Source organism: Neofelis nebulosa, chromosome 15 (assembly GCF_028018385.1).
Source record: "Neofelis nebulosa isolate mNeoNeb1 chromosome 15, mNeoNeb1.pri, whole genome shotgun sequence".
NCBI lineage: Eukaryota > Metazoa > Chordata > Mammalia > Carnivora > Felidae > Neofelis > Neofelis nebulosa.
The window spans coordinates 47938470-47965312 of NC_080796.1; the positions used below are offsets into that span (position 1 = coordinate 47938470).

The 26843-nt window shown below is 42.5% G+C and overlaps 1 protein-coding gene across 2 annotated transcripts in view; it reads right to left on the reverse strand.

The window, feature by feature from the left end:
• Positions 1 to 877: 877 nt before the first annotated feature.
• KLHL12 (kelch like family member 12) overlaps positions 878 to 26843 on the reverse strand; it is a 35760-nt gene continuing 9794 nt past the window's right edge. For both annotated transcript variants that reach the window (XM_058700701.1, XM_058700702.1), the window contains exons 4-12: positions 26548 to 26765; positions 19157 to 19306; positions 17525 to 17639; positions 5414 to 5520; positions 4359 to 4554; positions 3530 to 3688; positions 3131 to 3229; positions 2593 to 2779; positions 878 to 2411 (exon numbers count right to left, since the gene is read on the reverse strand). In XM_058700701.1, coding sequence (XP_058556684.1) covers positions 2285 to 2411; positions 2593 to 2779; positions 3131 to 3229; positions 3530 to 3688; positions 4359 to 4554; positions 5414 to 5520; positions 17525 to 17639; positions 19157 to 19306; positions 26548 to 26765 — 1358 coding nt within the window. In that variant the 3' untranslated portion in view covers positions 878 to 2284. The remainder of the gene's footprint in view (positions 2412 to 2592; positions 2780 to 3130; positions 3230 to 3529; positions 3689 to 4358; positions 4555 to 5413; positions 5521 to 17524; positions 17640 to 19156; positions 19307 to 26547; positions 26766 to 26843) is intronic.

Genomic DNA, 26843 nt, shown 5'->3' on the forward strand with positions numbered 1-26843 from the left:
ATGAATTGCATGTCTGTATTGTAACGGGGGTAACACAAGATAAATGAGTTTTCCGAGGCGGGATAGCTAAGTGGCTGGTTGCCAGCGAAGAGAGCTAGAAAAACAGGAGGAACCCCCATACCAGGCATACCTCTGTGTAGGTGTATGAGAAGAGTATGCAAGATTGGAAGAGTGGAAAGACAGCAATGAGTTTTAGATGTTTTATGCAGAATATTCAGTTGTGGCTGCCATATAAGAACTCTTAAGTCAGCAGTAAAGATAGTTTAGGAGCCATCAGTTCTGAACCCCCACTTTTCCACCTCCCCTGGATCTCTTCCTGAGAAAGGATGAGTCATATGTTTCATAGCTGTGGTTTGATCAGCAGGCACAATCCATCTGCTGAGGAAAGGTTGGCAGGGCTTCTTTAGTGAAAATAACTTCCTCTTTGGCTCCCCCTTCCCTTCGCTCTGGGAATGTCAGGATTTCTGCAGTTGTGCAGGCCTTCTGCATGGCTGTTTACATCAGGTGCCATAAATCAAAGCAAACAGAGAAAGGAATGGAGTGACTAAAGACCCTAAAATTCAAGTGGGTACTAAGTGAGCTCAAGATTGACTCCTCTTTATTCTGTTTGCTTTTCAAGTAAACTCCCAGTGTGAGAGGAGTCAATAAATACACAAATTCACGTAAATATTTTACTGCTGAGAAGCTCCACAAGGGTAAAGGGGCTACCTCTTACCCGCGTCTAGCAAAGAAACATAGCAGGGCCAGTTGGCAAACACATAAGGTGAAGAGGTTGAAGAGACAGGATCATACAGCTGATCTCTGCCTGGTCTCCCCCCACCCCTCCCCAAGTATCTGCAAGACAGTGTTGGTTAGCCACAAACTCTCTTATAGGCACTTGAGACCACGGATTTTTAATATTTTCTTAAAAAAATACAAAGGAAATGAACTCTTTACGCCAATACAACCCGGGGAAAGAGGAAAAAAATGGAATTTTAGAATAAAGGGAAAGTGCATCCTTGTTTAGGTTACCACATCCCCACACTCCCAATACCCACAAAGCCAAGAATTTCACTCCGTAACACAGGGGAGCCTTGAATAGTGGCCCAGAAATTCAGAAATGGTGGTACCAAGTACTGGAACTAACAAAAGAGTTTTGGTTGCCTTGATTATTCTGTCCCAGGAAGAATAAAATCCACTCTAAGGACAGGTCAGGGGACCTCATAGTAGGAAAAGGACTAATTGTACCAAACACAGCAGTAAAAACCACTCCTTAGCAGAAGTGTGCCCTTAAAAGAACAGGGCAGTAATCAGGTAGCTGAATTTCTACGCTGCTGCCACCCCCACCCCACCCCCAAATAAATAGTAATGAAGTATAATAGTGTAGTAGTATTTGATTCAACACAGACAGACAGTGTCTCACCGGCTCAAGGCAAACCTTGCCATAGAGAGATGAGCCCTGGCGGGAAATAAGACGATTGTAAAATCACAGGTACTTCTAGTTTGTTCCCAGGCATACCAAACTCCCACCTTTATTCCATCTCTGCTCATCCCAACAGTTGTTCATTCTTACTCTGTCAATGCCAAGATGCGCACCCAGAAAGATCATGGGGAAATTAAAAGATCCTTCCAATAACACACCCTTTTAAGTCTTCCAGGTTATACCTCACCGGTGTTCTGGGTTTACTCACATCCCATCAAATTCTGTTTACTTCCCTTATTCTAAACCCAGTTCTGATACACCAACCTTGTCCCTTAAGGCAATGCCAGGTCTCTCCCCAAGCCCCCCAAGTTTTGATAGGGGGCTTTCCCCTCTATTATCCTCCAGAACGGAACTGTGTTGCCCCTAGTTACCTGCAGACTAGGAAAGATATTTATTCCTGGAAAACAAGACTTGGATTTTACCCAGCTTACTCAAGTTGGTATCCTTCCAATCATACGCTGGATACTGTCCACATCTAGTAGGTCATACTCACCTTAATTCTCTGTAATACACGAGGCACAACATATATATGGATTCTCCCAAGCACATGACAGTGCTCTCTGGACAAGGAGAGATGGTCTGGCCTCTCAGATCCATTCAGTGTGCATTGTCTTCCCTTGAGTGTCTGTTACCCACCCTCCTCAGAGAGAACTACCAGCACAAAGTGGAGTGTGTGTCAAATAAGTACAATCATCACCACACTGGTGCTTGTAATCACCCTGTGCACACGGTGAGAAATAGATATTCTGGAAAGGATCCTTGACGCTCCCGTAAACTGTCCCTTGGACTGGTCACTAGCTCTGGATGGTGCTCCAACAATGGTCACTTCTCTCGAAGAACACACACGCCAGCATCACAGCGCTGGGTTCCCATGGATGTCACTACTTCCCAACTGTCGATGATAGGGTCATAGCACTCGATGCTACTCAGCAGGGAATTCCCATCGTATCTGAGTGGGGAAGAAGCAAAAGAAGAAAATGAACTTTCTATTCCTCTCCATACAGTCCTACATTAAAGGTTGCCACTGGAGATGTCTCCCCCAACCCAAACCCTGTCTCGATCCAAAAATTCGGAATGGATCATGTTGTCCTGGATGCACGACGACTCTAGCCTGGCTTCCAAATCCTTACCCCGCAATAGCATAAAGTCTCCCGCGAAGCACTGTGGCCCCTACATAGCATCGTGGAGTGGTCATACTAGTGACAGTTGTCCAGGAATCGGTGCGAATGTTGTATGCTTCAACAGAAGAAAGGTGGGCTGTACCATCAAATCCCCCCACCACATAAATATGGTCATTCAGCAGGGCTACTCCTGCACCTTGGGGGGAAAAAGGCATAGTAAATCAATACTACCAAGCTTAGGGTAAGAATTCTAAAAACAAAACATGATCATTGGTGGCCAGCTGAGTTCTAGAGTAGCTGAGGGATGTGGACTAGAGCCAGACAGGCTTAGAATAATCTAGTTGTCTTTATTTTCATTATGTTTAGAGAAAAGACAGGCAAAGAGGAGAATGAAACCAGACTTATGTTTTACATGAGTGAAGTGTACGGTGAAGAAAGAAATACAACTCTGATCTGTTGATACCCTCTTTGACTCCACCACCACTGCGTATGTAAAGATTTGTCAGCACAGTCGACTGTCCTCTCCTTTAGATATGAGTGGTCTTACCAGAGCGCTTAGTGGCCATTGGTGTAACATTAGTCCAATGTCCTGTGTGGGGATCATATTTCTCAACTGAATTTAAGATATTCAAGCCATCATATCCTCCTGAAAACCAAAGCAGAGACCATTTCAGACAGACTGGTAAACCCTCATGCCCATTCCCAGTGTGCCTCTCTCAGAGTGTTTCAACTAATGGTTATAGTTTCAGTTCTCCTTCAAGAGTTCCAATAATCCAAAGAAAAATCTGATAGTACCCTAATTTCTGCTTCCATGAGAAAGATAACCTCAGTTAACAGAAAGGATATTGGGATAGACTAGGGTTTTAGTTGAAAAAAGTCTATGAACTTCATAAAAAGGGGTCCCCACCCATTGAGTTCCCTCATCTTCGCCTCCCAGACTGAATACCTAGGCAGTAGATCACTCCGCTGGCCACAACTAGTCCAGCACCCTCCCGGGCGGTTTGCATATCTCCCAGCATGCTCCACTGGTCAATGTTTGGGTCATACCGCTCCATACTGGTATGACGCCTACTTCCATCAAAGCCTCCAGACACGTAGATCATATCTGCTCAGAATGAATGAATCACAGACTATTAGAGGATGAGAGATTTCTTCTTTAGTTTTTTATGTTTATCTATTTTAAGGTGGGGGAGGGGCAAGAGAGGGAGAGCCAGAATCCCCAGCAGGCTCCATGCTGTCAGCACAGAGCCCGATGTGGGCCTGAACTCACAAACTGTGAGGTCATGACCTGAGTCGACAGCAAGAGTTGGGCACTTAACTGAGTGAGCCACCCAGGCACCACGAGGATGAGAGATTTCTATTCATTCTTCTCCTTACAAATTCCCCACAAGTCCTTTAAATGTTTGGGAACAAAAACAAAGTGTTTTTTCATGAGATAAGTCAATTAAGTCTTAGAGATAAGGAAGACATCAGAGTTAAGACATCTAAAAAGAACGGGGTAAGATGGAATCCTTGAAAGCACTCAAAGACTTCAAAGGTGGAGTATGCAAAAATATAACCAGTGCCAATTGTCCACTCGGCGCGCTGGAACTTGATTTACCAACTCTGTGGTCAGTGTTGAAACATTCACGAATACTGAAAAGCTTTGGTAACATTAATATTTCCCAAAGCAAAAAGGAATATTTGACCTCATGCTCCTGCCAGACAACAGGAGAGTTATGAACCCTGGTCCAGCCCCAACAAAACGGAAACACTGCCCTGCACACCAAGCATACCTCCTAGGGTGGTGGCTCCAGCAAGGCCTCGTCGGACATTCATAGGGGCTACAGAATACCAGACCCCATCCTCATCTGCTGTGTAGTCTAGACATTCCACCGAACTAAGGCGGGAACGGCCATCATAGCCACCAATTACATAGATCCGGTCATGCAGGGACACTGAGGCCACGTAACGTCTCTTACGAGTGATGCTCTACGGATTTAGGAGAGAAGAGGTACAAATATTTCAGTCATGCAAATCTTAGGCCTTATCTGCTGCTAACCTTCCTGTTTTTATCTATGTACCTCTCCTTCTTCACTTGTCACTGTGAACCCCTGGGGCAGTAGTTCACCCTCAAGTGGCCTCCAAACCCTCTTGCTTGTTGTGATGCTTTTAAAGATGCAACTCTTATCCACATCTGCCTCTCTCCAAGGCTTCCATAAAGTTTAATGTCTTTCCATTATCCAGTGTCTGATTCCTTCCTGTTCCACTGGGCTAAAAACTGTTATCTTTCTATAAAGTAGAAAAGTAGCCCCAACTGCTAATCAAAGGGCCAGGATTCCAATATCCTAAAAGTTAGGAGGACTGATTAAAAGATTTCCATGTTCTCAGAACTATTATTGTTCATCCAGCACTGAAACAGAGACATACAAAGGGAGAAAGATATAAACTACAGACTTCAAGTGAACATTAGTTCAATTTAACATAATTTAACAGAGTTCAGCTTAACAGAGCATGACAATGGAGCATGCTGGGAGTTACACGGACAGCTCAGGAAGGTGCTGAAATAGTGGTGGGTCAGGTAAGTTTAATTTCACACAGGGCCATTGATATTTCTCCTCTTTTGGAACGGGGGGCATTGATATTTCTGAAGTCTAATCTTCTAATCAAATGGTCAGTAACGATGGATTGATTAATTGATTTTGAACCTACCATGTACATGACACTATTGTAAGGAGCATCTTACTATTACTAGGCTTTGCTACTTTTAGGGCTGGATTACATATGATCTAGAGTCAGGGACTGAGGACATTTAAACTCTTTTCCAATGACTGGCTCCACCATTACTCACTGGCAAAAAGCTCCACTCCTGAGTCTTGGGGTCATATTTCTCTACCACGTCGATGGGAGACTGCTGGCTTCCGAAGCCCCCAACCACCAGAAGCACTTCATTGGCTCCTGAGGACAAAGAGAGAAAAAGATAGGTTACGTCACCATCCCAAGCTGGGAAACTACTCATAGGGAAACATAAGTAGAAACAGTTGTAGGATTTTGTTTTATGTGGCCCAGAAAAGCAATCTGAAATAGGACACTCATCATAAGGCTGCCTAACAGGAAATTACTTCTTTCTGAGGCTCTAGCTCTTGAGGATCTGGACCTCTGAAATTAAAATTTCAGGACAATATTAAATTCCAGAAGGCAGGGGCGCCTGGGTGGCTCAGTCGGTTGAGCGCCGACTTGGGCTCAGGTCACGATCTTGCGGTCCGTGAGTTCGAGCCCCGCATCGGGTCCCTGTGCTGACAGCTCAGAGCCTGGAGCCTGTTTCAGATTCTGTGTCTCCCTCTCTCTGACCCTCCCCCATTCATGCTCTGTCTCTCTCTGTCTCAAAAATAAATAAACGTTAAAAAAAAAAAAATTTAAAAAAACTCCAGAAGGCAAACTTGAACACACCACACCATTCCAGCCTATCTACATGCCTCTGGCTGACATAATAAATGAGGTTCTAAGTGCAGGCAGGGGGCTAAAGGAGCTCCCTGCCCTTCTCAGACTGTAAAACTCAAAATGGGAGTTTTTTGCAATGGGGAAATAACATTCTCCTACTAACCTTGTCTCAAGAAAGTGGAAAGTTGTGGTTTAAGGACCAAGTGGTAGGCTTTTTTTTTTTTGTAATTTTTAAGATGTTTTTATTTTTGGGAGACAGAGCATGAGTGGGGAGGGGCAGAGACAGAGGGAGACACAGAATGTGAAGCAGGCTCCAGGCTTTGAGCTGTCAGCACAGAGCCCCACACGGGGCTGGAACTCATGAACCATGAGATCATGACCTGAGCCGAAGTCAGACGCTTAACCTACTGAGCCACCCAGGTGCCCTCCAAGTAATAGATTTTTAAAATTCTCTTCCATGAACTTTTATTTTTCCAATGTAGCCAACTATATGACCATGTTCCCTACTAATTCATCACAACTGCCAGGGAATCGTAACAGGTTTTTTCCCCCCTTAAATGTCTGTTTCTTTATTTTGAAAGACAGAGAGTGAGCAGGGGAGAGGCAGACAGAATCCCAAGCAGGCTCCACACTGTCAGTGCAGAGCCCAATGTGGGGCTCGAAGCCACAAACTGTGAGATCATGACCTGAGCCAAAATCAAGAGTCAGACACTTAACTGACCAAGCCACCCAGGTGCACCATCATAACAGCAGGCTTTTAAAGAAAGTCTTTTTCTCTGTTTTCCCAAAGAAGATATTTTGATGTCCTTTATATCTTACTCTCTCCCGTAAAGACTTCTTGTATTAAATATCTCCTCCTTTGCCTCTTTTCAAAGAGCAAAGTCTTTTGAGAAAATCCTCCGTAAATGTGCCCTACTGAAGTGCATGGAAAGAATGGAGCGTTTTGTATGATTCAATTACTAGGAAGACATTTGAGAGACCAAGGCACTATTATAAATAACTGGAGTTTAAAGAGTAAATGGAATACATTTCTTTCTTTTTTTTTTTTTTTTTAATTTTTTTTTTTTCAACTTTTTAATTTATTTTTGGGACAGAGAGAGAGACATAGCATGAACGGGGAAGGGTCAGAGAGAGAGGGAGACACAGAATCGGAAACGAGCTCCAGGCTCTGGGCCATCAGCCCAGCCCAGAGCCTGACGCGGGGCTCGAACTCACGGACCGCGAGATCGTGACCTGGCTGAAGTCGGACGCTTAACCGACTGCGCCACCCAGGCGCCCCACATTTCTTTCTTTTTAAAAAATGTATTTAGAGAGAGAGAGAGAGAGAGAATATGTGTGTACACATGAGCAGGGAAGGGGAAAAAAGAAAGGGAGAGAGAGAGAATTCCAAGCAGGCTCCAGGCTGATGGCGCAGGGCTCCAACCTACGAACTGCAAGATCATGGGCCAAATCAAGAGTCGAATATTTAACCAACTAAGCCACCCAGGCGTCCCACAAATGGAGTACCTTTAAACTGCCAAAAACAGATGCATCCCTGATGAAGTAATGGCTCTGACAGTTATCATCAGTGGCTGCTGTAATCATGAGGTGAAAGCAAAAATACTACTTTATAATGCTAAATAGGAAGTATACAACCATCACCTATGAAGTATTCTTGCTAAAAAACTGAACCCAAATCTTGAAACTTACCAAGATTCTAGTGTAATCACCAGTTTACAGATAATACAGGGGACAGAAGAACACACTAAATGACACTACATGGATACAATCAGCAAAATCCAGAATGTGGGAAATTCTAGAAGCCAAACATCTTGGTTTCTTAAATAAATTGCAAGGAAAAACCAAAGTAGGAGGGAAAAGCCTATGGATTAAAAGAGACTAGGGGCGCCTGGGTGGCTCAGTCGCTTAAGCGGCTGACTTCAGCTCAGGTCATGATCTCACAGTTTGTGAGTTCAAGCCCCGCATCAGGCTCTGTGCTAATGGCTCGGAGCCTGGAGCCTGCTTCAGATTCTGTGTCTCTCTCCCTCTCTGCCCCTCCCCCTCTCGCAATCTGTGTCTGTCTCTCAAAAATAAAACAAGCGTTAAAAAATTTTTTTTGAGATAGAGACAAGAACTCAATGTAACATGTGGACCTTGTCTGGATCCTGATTGGAGAAACTTAAGTGTTCAAAAGCAAAAACTAGGGAAATACTAACAGGTATTTATATCTGATGAAAATAAAGAACTGGTTGTGTTTAAGGGTGATAATGGTGTTTCAGATACATCTAAATTTTTTTTTAATGTTTATTTATATTTTTGAGGGCGGGAGGAGGGAAGGAGGGGCAGAGAGAGACAGACACAGAACCCAGGCAGGCTCCAGGCTCTGAACTGTCAGCACAGAGCCTGACACGGGGCTCAAACTCATAAGCGGTGAGATCATGACCTGAGCTGAAGTCTGACACCTAACTGACTGAGCCACCCAGGAGCCCCGATATATTTTTAAAAAGCTCCTTCTTTCAGTGATATGTATAAAAGCATAATATATATGGATGGAATTATATCCTGAGATTTCTTTCAAAATAGGCCATGAGTTGATAACTGCTGAAACTGGGTGATGGGTACAGGGAATCATTGTATTTTTCTGTTTCTGTATATGTTTGAAATTTTTCTTACTATCCTACACATAAACCATGAAGTTTAACCTCATTTAAGAGGACACCTGTCTTGTATACTTGCCAAATAAAGTTAAATGGACCCTTTTCCAAGGTGAGCCAGTAAGCAAGTCTCAGCAGTCAGCTCCTTTCAGAAAATCAAAGCCTTTGAACAAAGGGTCTTTTCATATTATGCTTATTTTATTTGTGCATAAAATTCCTTCAAGCTGGAAGAGGCCAGGACCACAAAGTATTTGTTTCTTCCTTGGCAGCACTATTCCCCTATTTACCCCTTTCTTACAGTACTGCTTCTCTCCCTCTGATTTGAATAGAGAAGGCAAAAACAATTCTATTCACACACGTTTCCCTCTGTAGGTAAATAGGATACTAGTGGATGATATCTGTATGGCTAACACAATGAACATACTCCACAACAACTGAGAGGCATTTTCTATGCTTTGTGCATTTAAAAAATTCCCACTGATTTTCAGCTGTAATTCCTGTTGCTTTATGTAATTCCCAGAAACAAAGAAAACAAAAGCCTAGTATTATGCTAAATGAAATAAGTCAGGCAAAACAGATACCATATGTTTTCACTCATATGTGGACCCTGAGAAACTTAACAGAAGACCATGGTCGGGGAGTGGGGGGAGTTACAGAGAGGGAAGGAGGCAAACCATAAGCATCTCTTTAAGCACTGAAAACAAACTGAGGGTTGGTGGGAGAGGGTTGCTGATGGGGGAGAGGAGAAAGTGGGTGATGGGCACAGAGGGCACCTGTTGGGATGAGCACTGGGTGTTGTATGGAAACCAATTTGACAAGAAATTATGTATTTTAAAAAAAGGCATTTTTAAACAAAGAACATACTCATAAAACTGAGTTCTGAGTTTCATTAAATTCTAAGTTCCTCAAATGCTTAAAAAAAAAAAAAAAAAAGCCTAGGGGAAAAAACCACTTCCTTGATAATATTTCGTTCAGGCAGCTTCTGAAGGATGGGACATAGAAACAGGTAAGAAATACTTAGATTATGTTACAAAACCCAGAAAATTGACAGTGCTTCCTCTTAGCTGAAAGTTTCTCCATAAACATGCTGGGAACTATATGTTTACAGTGGAACTTGGACAAATGTATCAGCAAGAGGCACTCAGGGATTTTATGGTTCTAAATGCCCGGGGTCCTAGACCATTGGTTCCAAACGTCTTTGTCATGAAGGACTCTTCATTATTTTCCCATGACAGATCTTGTGTGTGTGTGCGTGTTTTAAATGTTTTTATTTATTTTTGAGACAGAGAGAAACAGAGCATGAGCAGAGGAGGCACAGAGAGAGAGGAAGACACAGAATCTGAAGCAGGCTCCAGGCTCCGAACCGTCAGCACAGAGCCCAACACAGGGCTCAAACTCACGGACTGTGAGATCACGATCTGAGCCGAAGTTGGATGCCCAACCAACTGAGCCACCCAGGAACCCCTGGGTTTGTTGTGTTTTTTTTAATGTTTATTTATTTTTGAGACAGAGAGAGACAGAGCATGAGCGGGGGAGAGAGGGAGAGAGAGAGAGAGAGAGAGAGAGAGAGAGAGAGAGAGAGAGAGAGAGAGAATCGGAAGCAGGCTCCAGGCTGTCAGCACAGAGCCCAATGTGGGGCTCGAACTCATGGACCATGAGATCATGACCTGAGCCAAGTCGGACGCTCAACCCACTAAGCCACCCAGGCGCCCCAGGTCTTGTGGTTTGAAACACTGTCTACCGAGCTGCATCTAAGTAATTAACTTGCTGGTACTGCTGGAGTTACATGTAAGTACCAACAGAGCTTTTGATAAGTATGAGAGCACCAGTGTTTTCACACTGAACAGATATAATCTTAATTTTTTTTTAATGTTTATTTTTGAGAGAGAGAGAGAGAGAGAGAGAGAGAGAGAGAGAGAGGGGCAGAGTGTGAACAGGGGAGGAGTAGGGAGAGAGGGAGGCACAGAATCCGAAGCAGGCTCCAGGCTCTGAGCTGTCAGCACAGAGCCCAACGTGGGGCTCAACTCACAAAGCATGAGATCATGACCTGAGCTGAAGTCAGACACTCAACTGACTGAGCCACCCAGGCACCCCTGAACAGATAGGAGTTTAGTCTTTATTTAGACTGTGTAGCTTTTTTTTTTTTCCAAAAAAAAATGTTTATTTTTATTTTTGAGAGAGGGAAAGACAGAGTGCATGTGTGAGCAGGGGAGAGGCAGAGAGAGAGAGAGAGAGAGAGAGAGAAAATGAATCCCAAGTAGGCTCTGCACTGTCAGCTCTGAGCCCAACTCAGGGCTTGATCCCTCGAACCATGAGACCATCACCTGATCTGAAACCAAGACTTGTTCACTTAACCAACAGAGCCATGCAGGTGCCCCGAAATGCCAGTTTTCTTTCTTTTTTTAATGTTTACTCATTTTTGAAAGGCAGAGAGAGATAAGAGCACAAGCATGGGTGGGGCAGAGAGGGGGACACAGAATCTGAAGCAGGCACCAGGCTCTAAGTTGTCAGCACAGAGCCTGATGCAGGGCTTGAACCCACGAACTGTGAGATCATGACCCGAGCCAAAGTCAGACGCTTAACTGACTGAGCCACCCAGGTGCCCCGCCAGTTCTTTTCTTTTTTTTTTTAAACTAATGTTTGTTTATTTTTGAGAGGGAAAGAAAGAGAGTGAGAGCAGGGGAGGGGCAGAGAGAGAGGGAGACACAGAATCCCAAGCAGGTTCCAGGCTCTGAGCTGTCAGCACAGAGCCCGACATGGGGCTTGAACCCAGGAGCCGTGAAATCATGCCCTGAGCCAAAGTCAGATGCTCAACTAACTGAGCCACTCAGGCACCCCCAGTTATTTTCTTAATACAGCATTGGGAGGTTGCTAGAGTGAAGAACATGAACTTAAAAAAAAAAACAAAACAAAAAAACAAAAAAAAAAACCTTTTAATAAAAATTATAAAATTACTTTCTGAGGCTTAAAACAATTTATATGGCCACCAACATATAAGGCCAATTCATATATATGCCAATTCATTCTACTCTCTGTAGCTGGATATTGTTTTTTTTTTTTTTAATCTCTGGTGCTATGGTAGGCAAAAAATTGTATTTATTGTTTTAATTCTTACTTTATTACTAATAAGACTCTATTAGTGATTATGTCGCATTTCCCCCCTTATATTTAGTAGTCAATTGTACCTCCCCCTCTGTAAACTGAACACTCAAGTCTTTAGCGTTCCTCCCATGCATTTTTACTGAGCTCTTTACATACAAATAAATTTAACCCTTTGCTGTGGTTGTAGCAAATCTATTTTCCTAATGTGTCTTATAATGTTGTGCATTTTCATTTAGTCAAATACACTACCTTTTCCTTTGTGGTTTCTTGTATTGCTTTTGCCTAGAAAGTCTTCCTCTCCTGGAAGAACTCCAGTGTTCTAATGTCTTCGGACCCTAACTTGGGGACCACTACTTTAACAATCTAACTAATGTGAAAAGAGCTAGTCTAAGGATTGACTGGAAGAAAGCCTGTTTGTTCTTTGCCAATGAATGGGGGTGGGAGGGACTTGTTAGATTTTTATCTTTCCAACGAGGAAGATAGGTCTAAAACACCTGACAGGGAGTGCCTGGCTGGTGCCTGGCTGCTCTTGGTTTTGGCTCAGGTCATGGTCTCACAGTCTGTGAAGTTGAGCCCCATGTCAGGCTCCGTGCTGACAGCACAGAGCCTGCTTGGGATTATCTCTCCCTCTCTGTCCCTACTCGGTTCACGCTGTCTCTCAAAATCAATACATAATCAATCAATCAATCAATAAAACACCTGACAGAAACAGTGTGAAAAAGCACATTAGTGAAACTGAGGCATCTTGACAATGCCATGGTCATTATTTGTGGGGGGAGGGATTAGGAGTTGTGTGTGTGCTGTGGTGTGATGTTAGAGGAATACAGCAGACTGCAAGCTTGCTAAAATAACACGGTTCAGAGACTACATTGCCATATGTATTGATCTTTAGCTCAGAAAAGGAGACTGTGACAAATTAGGAATTGCAATTTCCATTATGTCTTCTGTGAGAAAGTAATGGCTAAGAGGTAAATAACTAAAAGAGAATCCTCACACATGATTTGGCAAGCTATTTTTATGTAGCTGTAAATTTAATTTCCTTATGCTGTATGCAGAAGAGTTATCCTGGTAGCTGGTTTAGCAACCTCTATGAATAGAGATGGGCAGAAGACACGATAGGCAGGAACAATTTACTTCCTAAGGCGCTGATAAGGAGATGCTAAAATAAGAAGAGGGGCTCGTGGGTGGCTCAGTCGGTTAAGCATCTGAGTCTTGAGTTCGGCTCAGGTCATGGTCTCAGTTTCTGGGATCAAGCCCTGAGTCGGGCTCTGAGCTGACAGTGCAGAGCCTGCTCGGGATTCTCTCTCTTCCTCTCTCTCTGCCCCTCCCCCACTCGTGTGTGTGTGTGTGTGTGTGTGTGTGCGCGCGCGTGCGCACGCGCGCTCTTAAAAATAAATTAAAAAAAAAAAAAAGAATCTAGTTGGAGTGCCTGGGTGGCTCAGTTGGTTAAGCGGCCAACTCTTGGTTTTGGCTCAGGTCATGATCTCACGGTTCATGAGTCTGAGCCCTGATAGGGCTCTACACTGACAGCACGGAGCCTGCTTGGGATTCTCTCTCTCCTGTCTCTCTGCCTCTCTTCGTTCTTGCTATCAAACTAAATAAATAAACATTTAAAAAAAAAAAAAGGGAATTGGAAATGGCTTCAGAATTTCTTTTCTGGAACTTCTGAAAAATAACCTCAAAATTATAAGGGCATGTAGAATCCTAATCTTTCAAGATCAGGGCAATAAGCAAGTTCTCTAAGCAGGCGGGCACCTTCTCCTGCCAGTACAGAGAAATGCAGAAAATGTATCTCCAAAAAGTCTTCTGGTTTGCTGGTTCACACAAATTTTCATTGGCTTTAGTTCAATTTAACAAGCAGCTAGGAAGTGCTATTGAGTACTCTCTGGGACACTTCTGGCTCTGCAAAAAAGAAATGTTATCTTCTGTATTGGAAAGAACCTCAGTGGTTTGAATTTAACTCCCCTGATATACAGAAGAAATGGTAATCCAGAGAAGTTAAAGGACTTGTCCAGATTCAAAAAGCAAGTTACTAGAGTAATAGCATTGGGAGTCGAAATCAAAGGAAGCAAAGTGTCTTTTCTTTGTACCAGATGATTTCCACTATATACTGGCTCACATAATATTGAAAGAATATCTATTTTTATTTTTTAAATAACAAAGGTAACCACACATGGTAATAACACAGAAGTATATAAATAAAGCAACGGTAAAAATATTCCCCTGCAATCCCATCTTGTTAAAGGTGTTTATCCTTGCATACATATCCTTTGTTTATAATCATGAAAACATATACATATATAGTACATATACAGGAGTTTTTGCCTTTTTTTCCCCAATGAAAAGTACCCCCAACTTAGTATATACCCAGTTACTCTGTCCAGCTACACATGTCTGACTCAATGCTTTTAATAGTTTCATAATATTCTATGCTTCAGTTGTACTATAATTCAGTCAACCATTCATTCTTCTTCAGATGGAATTCAGGTTGTTTCCCTTTTTTCCTGGAAATATTTCTTTTTTTTTTTTTAAATTTTTAAAAAACGTTTTATTTTTGAGAGAGAGAGAGAGAGATAGAATGTGAGCTGAGCTGGGGAGGGGCAGAGAGAGGGGGACACAGAATCCGAAGCAGGCTGCAGGCTCTGAGATGTCAGCACAGAGCCTGATGAGGAGCTTTAACTCACAAGCAGAGAGATCATGATCTCAACAGAAGTTGGATGCACCAGAAGCTGGATGCTTAACCAACTGAGCCACCCAGATGCCCCATCCTGGAAATATTTCTATAGTACAGATTCCCAGATGGGACATAAAGAGTACTCACTTTAAAAAAAAAAGTTTATTTTGAGAGACAGAGAGACAGAGACAGAGAGAGACAGAGAGAGAGAGAGAGAGAGAGGAAGGGAGGGACAGAGAATCCCAAGCTGGGGGGGGGGGAATAGGTTCTACTCACATAAATGGGTTAGAAAAGAGCTTAGGGTGGAAAGTCACCACCACAGGGTGAAAGCACCTAAGGTTAGCTAGCAAGATACTGTAATGGGATCAGGAGCAGCTTGTTATATCACCTGCAGGAAATTACTTCCCATCTAGTGCCAACGTACCTTGCTAACAAACTCCACTTGCTCCCCCAGACCCTTTGCTTCTTACCCACACAAGTTAATGATTACCATCTGATTGTTTTCTTCACGTTCACCACGTGCAAGATCTTGAGCGCTCAATAAATACGGAGATGAAAGCCCTGTTAGGGGCTCTTGTCTCCTCCCCGGCAATAGCCTCTTTTGTATTCAATTCTGCATCCGCTCTCTTGCTGGAAAAGAGAGAACTCCAGACTCATAGTTTGCAACACCAAGCAGGCTCTGCACTCTCAGTGCAGCCCGATGTAGGGCTCAATCCCACGAACTTTGAGATCATGACCTGAGCCAAAATTAAGAGTCAGATACTCCACTGACTGAGCCACTCAGGCGCCCGGAAATATTTTTAATATCTTCCACTTCAATAAATATCTTATTCTAAGGGGCGCCTGGGTGGCTCAGTCAGTTAAGTGTTGACTTCAGCTCAGGTCATGATCTCATGGTTCATGACTTCGAGCCCTGAATGGGGCTCTCTGCTGTCAGCACACAGCCAGCTTTGGATCTTCTGTGCCCTTCTTTCTCTGCCCCTTCCCTGCTTGCACTCTCTGTCTCTCTCAAAAATAAACAAACAAACAGACTTAAAAAATACCTCGTTCTAACCTTCATTTCTAGACCTGGTAATGAACTATATTTTCAAATGTTCATTGTTCGCTTGTATTTCAGCTTCAGTGGGCTACTATAAGTCTTTCATGCCAATTTTCTATTGTGTTGGTTTTTTTCTTGTTGATTTATATGGTTCCTGGGGTGGTTTTTTTATTTTTTATTTTTTTTTTGAGGACAGTTCACACACAATGCTACATGAGTTTCAGGTGCACAAATAGTGATTTGACAACTCTATCTATACATTATGCTGCACTCACCACAAGCACGGCTACCATCTGGGTATGGACTTTTTAGTTTTGTAAGATGAAAAGAGTTCTAGAGATTGGTTGTAGAACAATGTGAAAAAATATATATATACATTAAACGTTTATTTATTTTTGAGAGGGGGCAGGGGCAGAGAGAGAGGGAGAGAATCCCAAGCAGGTTCCGCACATCAGCAAAGAGCCCGATGCAAGGCTCAAACCCATAAACTGTGAGATCATGACCTGAACCAAAATCAAGAGTTGGACACCTAACCGACTGAGCCCCCCAGGCATCACCAAACTGTACACTTGAGTATGGTTAAGATGGTAAATTTTACCACAACTAAAAATAGAAAAAAAAAAAAAAGGCTCCCACCCAAAAGTTATACAAATATTTTCCTCTAACTTCTAATATTACCATGGTTTTTCATGCTTAGTCCTTCAATCTGTCTTGTTGATTAGTACGTATCCCTGTATATAGTATGAGATACAGACCACATGTTGTTATCCTGCAGGAATTAGAACAGTATCATTTACTACTTCTTCTCTGAGTCCCCTTAAAAAAAAAACAAAACAAAACCCCAAACAAAGCAACATCTCTGGGTGGTAGGATTATGGATGATTTTTATTTATTTTTTGCTTCTCTGTGTTTCTAAAATTTCTATGTTGACATATGGTACTTATGCCATCAAAAATATAGGGGGCGTTGAAACATTATTACAAGATGTTAACTAACTTGGATTTAAATTAAAAGCATATATATAGGAGACAAATCATCATTCTACTTAAAGCAATCAGTGAACAGCTTAATTATAATTTAATACCTTGGCAGGCCTGAGTCCACAGTCAGGGGAAAAACAGAAAGCAACAAAAACAAAATGCCACCCCATATATCATTTATAACCTACAACAGCAAAATAGGGAGGATAGGAAACAGAAATAAGGTAATATCTGAGTCCTACCACCTGTCGGCTAAAATGTCAGGCATCTTACATACACTATCCTGTTTAATCTCCGTAACAACAGTGAGATAAGATGCTCGGACCCTCACTTTAGAGGCAGAAGCACAGGCTCAGACAAACTGATACCTTACCCAAGGCCATACAGCCTGTCATTGGTGGGGCTGAGATCTGCACCTAAGCCTCCTTGCTAAAACAACAGCTAATGTGCACAGCACTTGTTATGTGTCAAGAACTCTTTTAACCCTTTTACGTACATTACTTCATTTACTCTTCAGAACAACCTCTGAGGCGGGAGCTGTGATGATGCCCACTTTACAGAGGAGGCAACTGACGCACAGGGAGGTTAAGTTTCTTGCCAAAGTTAATACACCTAGTAAGTGGTAAGCTGGGATCTGCACCCACACCGGCTCCGGAGTCCAGGCTCCAGGTTCTTAAGTACTACATGTCACTCCTGAACTTTATACTATGCTGCTGCCTTTCCTTCCTCTTTTCATCCAGAATGAGAAAACTACTACTTGGTATTTGAAATAATTTCTAATTCACAAGACTCCAAATATCTTGAAATAATAACCTGCATAATATTTGACAATTTAGAAGGTGGCTTTTACACACTCGATTCCATTTAATCCTCCAAATAGTCACAGGAAATAGATAGGGAAGGTATCCTTGGTTTACAGTAGAGCTCAGGGTGGCAAAGTGACTTGTCCAAGGTGACACCCTTTCTAAAAGGTTAAAAACAGGTCTAAAACAGGTCTTTGTATTTCTTACAGAATGTTCTTTTCAACTACATCATGCCACCTGGCAAGGGGTAGCTGAAAAATATCCCTCCTTCTGCCAAGATGCCAGCTTACCTAGACGAGCCCTCGTCCTGGGTCCCTGCATCTGACTTCGCAGTTCAGGTCTCAGATGAAACTTCTTTGCTTCATCAACTAGATCCCTGCACTGTAAACTACAGCGGATGAAAGGCTGAAATACAGCAGGCAGTAAAGTGAGCCACAGGGGTCACGTCTTTAATATTACGAGTATAAATGGCACACATAAGAATTCACTTCTTGATACAGAAAACCAGTTTCTAAAGCCCTGTGGTTCCAAGAGGGCTGCTGGTAATAACTACGCTGCTGGTTTCCAGAAATGATTAAAAAAAATTTTTTTAATAGACAATATATTATTACATGGTTCAAAAATCAAATGACATAAAAAGATATACTGAGAAGTATTCCCTATCTACCTCGGCACTGGGCAGTAACTATTTTAATTAGTTTGTCTGTACATCCTTCCAGTGATTACACAAACACAAGTATGTAATAGCTAACAAAAATTTTAAGGGAAAACCAGAAGGCTACTGTTAATTCCTGGGATGACAGGAAGAAGTAAATCTTGTCTGAAATAATTTCCCAAATGTTCACAACACTGTCATGATGCCTAGGTCTCCCCTGATGGAGCTCTGTACTGGGCAGCTCTCCTTCATATCCTAATTTACTCCACATCCTTCTTCACTCTACTCTCTGGCTTAGAAGACTGGCCTACGTGAACTACGTCGTAGGGTCCCCATGCCCTCTGACTTCTGGCTCGGCTCAGCCAGTGAGGAGCCCTGGAGGAGCTCAGAGGGAGAAGGGGAGTGAGGCCAGGTTCCCCCACTCCAGGGTGAGTGGTGAATATAGGATTTCAGTCTCCTGAATCTGACTCGAGAGGCTGGGCTGTGAACCACAAAATAAGGAAATAGACACAACGGCAATATGAATTGTTAGAAAGAAATCACAAATATGAGAAAGTGAGTTTGACATGTGACACTAATCAGCCTGCAACTTTTCTAATGTGAACTGGAAAACTGTGTTTGTAGTTAACTCCCAAAGAGGTCTGAGGCTGGGCCAGAGGAAGGAATGCATTCACTGACCTGGGCTTTACCTATGTGCTAAATAGCAGTGTTCGCCCAAAGTACAGTCTAGGTAAACAGGTGATACATACGGTGAAAACATACCACACACAAAGAGCTTGGGTTGGAGAAACGCTTTTATAAAGAAACACCGTAAAAAAACAAATAAATAAATAAAAATAAATAAATACACACAGTACAACCTAAATTCATATAAGAATGCATCAAATTACTTTGGTGTTGGGTTTCACAAGAGGTCAAAAATAAAGACATCTGATAAGCAAAGCATCTTTTTCGGGGCAATTTGGAACAATTTATGTTTGATGGAGAAGGGGACAACATTTGTCATCTGATGTTGCTTACGTGAAACAAAGGGGCATAGCAAACAAAAAGACAAGAAAACAGAAAATTAAACCATAGATTTTCATTTCCAGAAGGATAACTTGCCAACCAATTATCTGGAGACCACCTAGCACCATCCTCTCTGGCACTCCTAGAGATGCTAACCAGGAGGCTCTGTGCCTACGGTGAATAACCGATTTGAAGTACGTAACACTAAGCTACAAGAGATACTCATGGTTTTCGATCCCGTGTGTTCTGCCTGACTTACCTCAGCATCTATGACGTCTGTGATGTACCTGGGGGTCAGCAGGGGCATCCGGACGTACTGCAGCAGGTCAGGTAAGGATTCTTCTCGCTCCTTTTTGGCGTGCTTCACCCAGTTGATGACAGCTTCAAAGACTGGCTCCTCAGAATCCACCTATAAACGTGTAATTACACATCATGGAACTGACTCTGCCTTTCCAATTTTCTCACAATTTCAAAAAGTAACCATGCTTACTTTCTCCTTCCTGCTCCCCATCCCCTACTACCATTATTTCCTCTCTTCCAGAAACAGCTAAGCTCTTGGGAAAACAATCCTTTTCAGACACGACTCATTAAGACCAGCAAAAGAACTGCAGTCAAACTGGGTTAAAAAAAAAAAAAAAAAAAAATCAGATAGTGCCTAATAAACCATCAGTTACAAGTGGGCTTTTACTTCAGAATTGTTTCCATTCCTGAATTTTTTTTTTTTTAATTTGCGAGACAGAGAGAGAGAGAGAGAGAGAGAGAGAGAGAGAGAGAGAGAATATCTTAAGCAGGCTCCAGGCTCAGTGTGGAGCCCAACACAGGACTCAATCTCACGACCCTGGGATCATGACCTGAGCTGATATCCAAGAGCTGGACGCTCAACTGACTGAGCCACCTACGTGCCCCCTTTCTGGTCATTTTTGAAAATTTGCAGGGGGAGGAGGAATCTGTTGCCCTATTCAAAATTTGCTATATATTTTTTAAAATACGCTCTATGCTCAACGTGGGGCTTGAACTCACAACCCTGAGATAGAGTTGCACGCTCTACTGACTGAACCAGCCAGGCACCCCCAAAATTTCCTCTTTTTTTTTTTTTTTTCCATCAAAGCAGCTTTTATTTTTTTTTTATTTTTTTAATATATGAAATTTATTGTCAAATCGGTTTCCGTACAATACCCAGTGTTCATCCCAAAAGGTGCCCTTCTCAATACCCATCACCCACCCTCCCCTCCCTCCCACCCCCCATCAACCCTCAGTTTGTTCTCAGTTTTTAACAGTCTTTTATGCTTTGGCTCTCTCCCACTCTAACCTCTTTTTTTTTTTTTTTTCCTTCCCCTCCCCCATGGGTTTCTGTTAAGTTTCTCAGGATCCACATAAGAGTGAAACCATATGGTATCTGTCTTTCTCTGTATGGCTTATTTCACTTAGCATCACACTCTCCAGTTCCATCCACGTTGCTACAAAGGGCCATATTTCATTCTTTCTCATGGCCACATAGTACTCCATTGTGTATATAAACCACAATTTCTTTATCCATTCATCAGTTGATGGACATTTAGGCTCTTTCCATAAAAAATTTCCTCTTAAAACAACTTGTGTTTATAAGTGTTGTCTAACGACCTCCAGGATTGCTCCCCAACACCTCCACCCAAGCCTGTGAAGCAGAAACTTCTCTTATATCATTATGCTATAATGCTGCAGTTTCCAAAGAATTGTCAATTAGCATCTGAACAAATACTATTTATATATATATATAAATATATAATTATATTTCTATATGTATAAATATATATAGAAATATATAATATATATAATATAAATATTATTTACCAGGCACAATGCTTTGAGATGATATATGTAATTAATCATTTGGGGAACTTAGGTCTAAGCTTACATGTAACAAATTGCATAAGGCACAGCCTAAAAAACCTACATTGTATCCCTGCAAGAGCACTACATCTACTAACACCTAAGACCTCCCCAAGACAGACACCTACATAGAGGTCCTGTGCCTCCTCCACCAGCGCCTAGAACGCATCTGTTCTGAGACCTTTCAGAATGTGACAGTGCCCAGACAGAGACACCATTCTGTGAACTTTTCCCAAGAACTGAAAATGCAGACGTTTCAGAAGGTTCATTCATTGGATGTACCAAAAACCTACTACGCGCCAGGCCCAGTGCTGGAAGCTGGTTATACACTGGTGACGAATGAGACATGAACCTTGCTTTTAAGTGGGGAGATAACAGGTAAGTTGGAAAAACGAACAATGCCACTTTGTCATTCTGTACTATGTAGGAAAAGTACAGGGGCTATGAGACAGAATAATGCGAGATTTCCTAATTTAGGTTGATGGGTCAGAAAAGGCCTCCCTGCAGAAGAAATAGATTTCAATATGATGGGTGAGTAGCAATTAGCCACGAAGAGTTAAGAGAGTGCTCCAAGGCAAGCAGGAGAGCACATGCTGAAACCCTAAAGCTGTACTGTCCAATATGGTAGCCACCAGCTACGTATGGAGATTTATAATTACATTAATTAAAATTAAGTGAAGGGGTGCCTGGGTGGCTCAGTTGGTTGAGTGTTCCAACTCTTGATTTCAGTTCAGGTCATGATCCCAGGGTCGTGGGATGGAGCCCGGTGTTGGGCTCCGTGCCCTTCTGCTCCACTCCCCTGCTTGCTCTGTTAAAAAAAAAAAAATTAAGAGGGGCGCCTGGGTAGCTCAGTCAGTTAAGCGTCTGACTTCAGCTCAGCTCATGATCTCACAGCTTGTGAGTTCAAGTCCCGCATCGGGCTCTGTGCTGACAGCTCGGAGCCTGGAGCCCGCTTCGGATTCTGTGTCTCCCTCTCTCTCTTCCTCCCCTGCTCATATTCCGTCTCTCTCTCAAAAATTAAATAAACGTTAGGGGCGCCTGGGTGGTTCAGTCGGTTGGGCGGCCGACTTCGGCTCAGGTCATGATCTCATGGTCCGTGAGTTCGAGCCCCGCGTCGGGCTCTGTGCTGACAGCTCAGAGCCTGGAGCCTGTTTCAGATTCTGTGTCTTCCTCTCTCTGACCCTCCCCCATTCATGCTCTGTCTCTCTCTGTCTCAAAAATAAAAATAAACGTTAAAAAAAAAAATTAAAGGGGCGCCTGGGTGGCGCAGTCGGTTAAGCGTCCGACTTCAGCCAGGTCACGATCTCGCGGTCCGTGAGTTCGAGCCCCGCGTCAGGCTCTGGGCTGATGGCTCGGAGCCTGGAGCCTGTTTCCGATTCTGTGTCTCCCTCTCTCTCTGCCCCTCCCCCGTTCATGCTCTCTCTCTGTCCCCAAAAAAAAAAAAAAAAAAAAAAAAAAAAATTAAATAAATGTTAAAAAAAAAATTTAAGTTAAATTAAAAACTCAGCTGCTCAGTCACACCAGCCACATTTGAAGTGCTCAACAGCCATGTGTGCCTAGCAAACTGGACAACACAATCTTAGAGCAAAAAGGAACACAGTTTGAGAAATGATACAAGGCTGGTGTAGTAGAAGGAATGAGGCAGGGGAAGAATGGTAAAAGATCAAACTGGAGAGGTAAACAAGGGCCAGCTCAGAGAGAGTGTTAGAAGACTGGAATTTACTCTAACAGCAATGGGAACCCATGAAAAGGTTTCAAGCAAGCTTGGGATATGATCATATCAATGTTCTGTAAAGATCACCCTGACTAGCATGGGTAGAACAGATTAGAAGGGCCAAGAGCTGGGACACCAGCTGGCACATTAGGCAAATGGTGATGGGTACTTAAGCCATAGCAGTGGTGACTGAAATTTATGCACCAAATTTATAGGAGGTGAAACTAACCCAGCCTGCTGATGGATTAGAGGCAGGGAAGTACACAGAAGGGTGCCCACAATTTAAAAAAAAAAAAAAAAAAAAAATCTTTTTAAAGACAAGAATGACAAGCTAACAGTTGTAAACAGCTCCATGCTAGGCTCTAACACATTCTAGGTTTAAATTAGATACATCAGTTTATAATGGGGTTTTTCAATCATGAGCAGCGACCCTTGATCTTACTGAAGAGAGAATAAACTAGACTTGCAGAGAAACAGCTAAACTGGGAGGAAAAAACCTTCACATTAATGTTTCACTATGGAGAAAAATTTCCCCATAATAAATTTTCAGAGAACTAGTTTATGTATCAGGCACTGATATTCTTTTTTTTTTTTTTTAATTTTTTTTTAACGTTTATTTATTTTTGAGACAGAGAGAGACACAGGGGGAGGGTCAGAGAGAGAGGGAGACACAGAATCTGAAACAGGCTCCAGGCTCTGAGCCGTCAGCACAGAGCCCGATGCGGGGCTCGAACTCACAGACCATGAGATCATGACCTGAGCGGAAGTCGGACACGTAACCGACTGAGCCACCCAGGCGCCCCCAAGGCAATGATATTCTTAATTTAATGATCAGAATGACCTCATGCACTAAGTAGGACTATTATCTACAGAAGAGGAAACTGAAGATTAGTGGTTAGGTTAACACGTGCCACACAGCCAAAATAAACGCCACCCTGATTCTAAAGCCCATGATGTTTTAACCAGTACAACCTACTGCTTCTGTGTTAAGTAGGATCGTTTTATATAATTAAGAAGAAGTATTAGCTGGGGAGTCAGACATCTGGTTCCTCTTTCTGGCTGGAATACAGAAGAGAAACAATGTGCCACTTGCTGTCTTTCCAGAAAAAAAAGACAGTCTTTACAGACACTGAGGGAAGAGTTCTCAAACTCTTTTCATCGGAGTTTCTGAATAAAAAAGTTTTTTGCTCTCCCTATTCCATTTAGTTTTATTCCAAAGTATATATAGTTCTATGACTACATATGACTTCTGTAACTGCTTGCTGATTTGGTCAATTAGAAACTAACTAGGCAACCAGCTCATAGTTTCATGGAAAAGAACAGAATCTGGAGCCAGACTGCTCAGATAGGAGGCCTGGCTCTGCCACTTATTAGCTCCAGTATGACGCTTACCCTCGAAGCATCAGTTTCTTTCTCCGAAAAATGGGGACAGTTTTGACAACTACGTAAGATAAAATATACCAAGAATGGTGCCATTAAAATGAAAAGTCCAGAGTATAGTAATTTTTTATCTGTTGTGTTCACAATTGGATTGCTGGCACCCGGGACCGTTCTGGGCACAAAGTGCCCAATAAATATTTAATAAAGGAAACCAATAGTAAATGCTGAGTAAGTTTTAGCAATTTTGTTATGTGCAGTGAACTTTAAGTCTATATTGTTCACGCTATTTACTGCATTTCCTAATGCGTGGTTAAATCAAAAAAAATCAAGATATTCTAGCAAATTACCAACTTCCCAAGTCTGAAGAATGTGCCATTTGTCTACACCTGGCATTTCAGTGCATGGACACAATGTTCTACCACAGCAAGAGTGAGAACAAAACTTTAGCAAATATTTGTCTCAGTAACACTTGTAACACCAGCTTCTCTGGGCTAATAGGTCAAACTGGAAAAATGATTCCTCTTTATTTTGGAAACAATGTCACCAATGTACCTTAATAAATTTTCCCTCAGAAGTCAGTAGGGGAAGGCAAAAAGAAAAAGTTGGCTAAAATGTGATAAATATTCGTAAGATCTTATTATAGTACATGAAAATTCTAGTTTTAACAAAATAAATCAGAGAGTTATCATTTGGTTTATGAAAGTAAATTATAGGATTTCTTTAGCAAATTTCTTCTACATCATTTATTTTTTTAATTTTTATTTATTTATTTTAATGTTTATTTAGTTTTTTTATTTTTTATTTTTTAAACATTTATTTATTTTTGAGACAGAGAGAGACAGAGCATGAACGGCGGAGGGCCAGAGAGAGAGGGAGACACAGAATCTGAAGCAGGCTCCAGGCTCTGAGCCATCAGCCCAGAGCCCGACGCGGGGCTCGAACTCGCGGACCGCGAGATCGTGACCTGAGCTGAAGTCAGACGCTTAACCGACTGAGCCACCCAGGCGCCCCAATGTTTATTTAGTTTAGAGAGAGAGACACACACACACACAGAGTATGAGCAGGGGAGGGGTAGAGAGAGAGAGGCAGAGACAGAATCTGAAGCAGGCTCCAGGCTCTGAGCTGTCAGCACAAGCTTGCCGCAGGGCTCGAACTCACAAACTGTGAGATCATGACCTAAGCCGAAGTCCGATGCTTAACCAACTGAGCCACTTAGGCACCCCCAGCTTCTATAGCATTTAGAATATTAATCAGATTTTGACTCCTTCCCAATATATCTCTTGTTTAAATTGAGGTGCCACTAACTTCCGGGAATCCATTAATTCAAAATTTATCTGAGCAGAGTGGGAGGAAAACAAATGAACTCTTAGCCTTCCTAGAGAAGTGAATTTCTCCTGACGAGGGGGAACAATTGTCACTCTAATTGTTAGCCTAACTACAGACCTCTGTGCAATAAAAACTCTGCTGGCTACTGGCACGATGACTTAGCATCAGGATTACCTAAGATCCTTCTTGCTGGGCCAAGTGACTGAACCCTTGCCTGTGCTCAGGTGGCTTCCCCTCTACTGGGTGAAACACAACTCCTTCAAGACGCAGTTCATATGTTCCTTCTCCCCACTCCCTCATTACCCCCCCCCCCCCCCCCCCACCATTAGGCACTTATGATCTGCCTCCTGTTTACAGTCTCCAACCTTTTTTTCACTTCTTTTTGATCCACTTCCTTTTTGGTCTAATTTATTTTTTTTATTTTTTTTAAAAAAAAATTTTTTTTTTTTTAACATTTATTTATTTTTGAGATAGAGAGAGACAGAGCATGAACGGGGGAGGGTCAGAGAGAGAGGGAGACACAGAATCTGAAACGGGCTCCAGGCTCTGAGCTGTCAGCACAGAGCCCGATGCGGGGCTCGAACTCACATACCACGAGATCGTGACCTGAGCCGAAGTCGGACGCTTAACCAACTGAGCCACCCAGGCGCCCCTTGGTCTAATTTAAATGTAAAAGGTTTCTTCTTCTTTCTTCTAATTTCTTCACTTTGAATAACCTCATTATTCTCACTATATTCTATTAAGTTTTGTCCTTCTCTGTCTCTACCACTATGTTGTGAATTACTGAAAACAAGGACTGTATCTTACTCACTCTTGGAGCCATAGCACCTGGCACAGATAGTTTATTCAGAATATCTACTGCTGTAGAGTATTCTCCGTAAATGTTTGTAAAATGAGTGAATGAGTAATACAGAAGTGCTCTATAGAAATCTCTTTACTTCAAATTTCTGCTTATTCCACACCACTGTCTCTTCGATAGTGACTCTTAACCATTGGGATTGTATATTGAGGAAGGTGGCTAACTCCTTCCCATAACTCCCTCCCATAAATTTGGCATAAAATTTCAGGGGTATTTAATGAAACCTTTGGAGCCAATATTGACACTTGATTAAGATGCCCTGCTACAGAAACACAGTAAATCCACCTTGCTTTTTCCTAGTTTTGTTTGTGTTTGTTTTCTTTTAGTAGGTTCCACACCCAACCCAGAGCCCAACACGGGGCTTTAACTCACGACTTGAGATCAAGACCTGAGCTGAGATCAAGAGTCAGACGTTCAACCGAGTCACCCGAGTGCCCCCCCTTTCCCAAGTTTTGTAATGTTCCAGTCTTGAAGAAACCCCAATACCAAGCCAAATTTGTACCTGAATCTCATCACACTTGATTAGCTTTTCCACTTCTCCTTGACTTAGAAGAATGAATTCTTCATGCTGTACCACTTCCGGAAAATGCTTCTGACTAAAAACCTCAGCTGCTTGCATCAGGTCAACACAATTGTGAGTTTCAGCAAAATCCCTGATACCCAGGCAATTAGAGGGGTCCAACTGACTTTCTAAGAACTCGCAGCAGGCTTGCTTCACACCTAGGACAAACACAGACAATGAACACTTCAGGGTACTTGACCAGGTGTGAACTGGTTGGTCTACATTCTTGGAAGGAG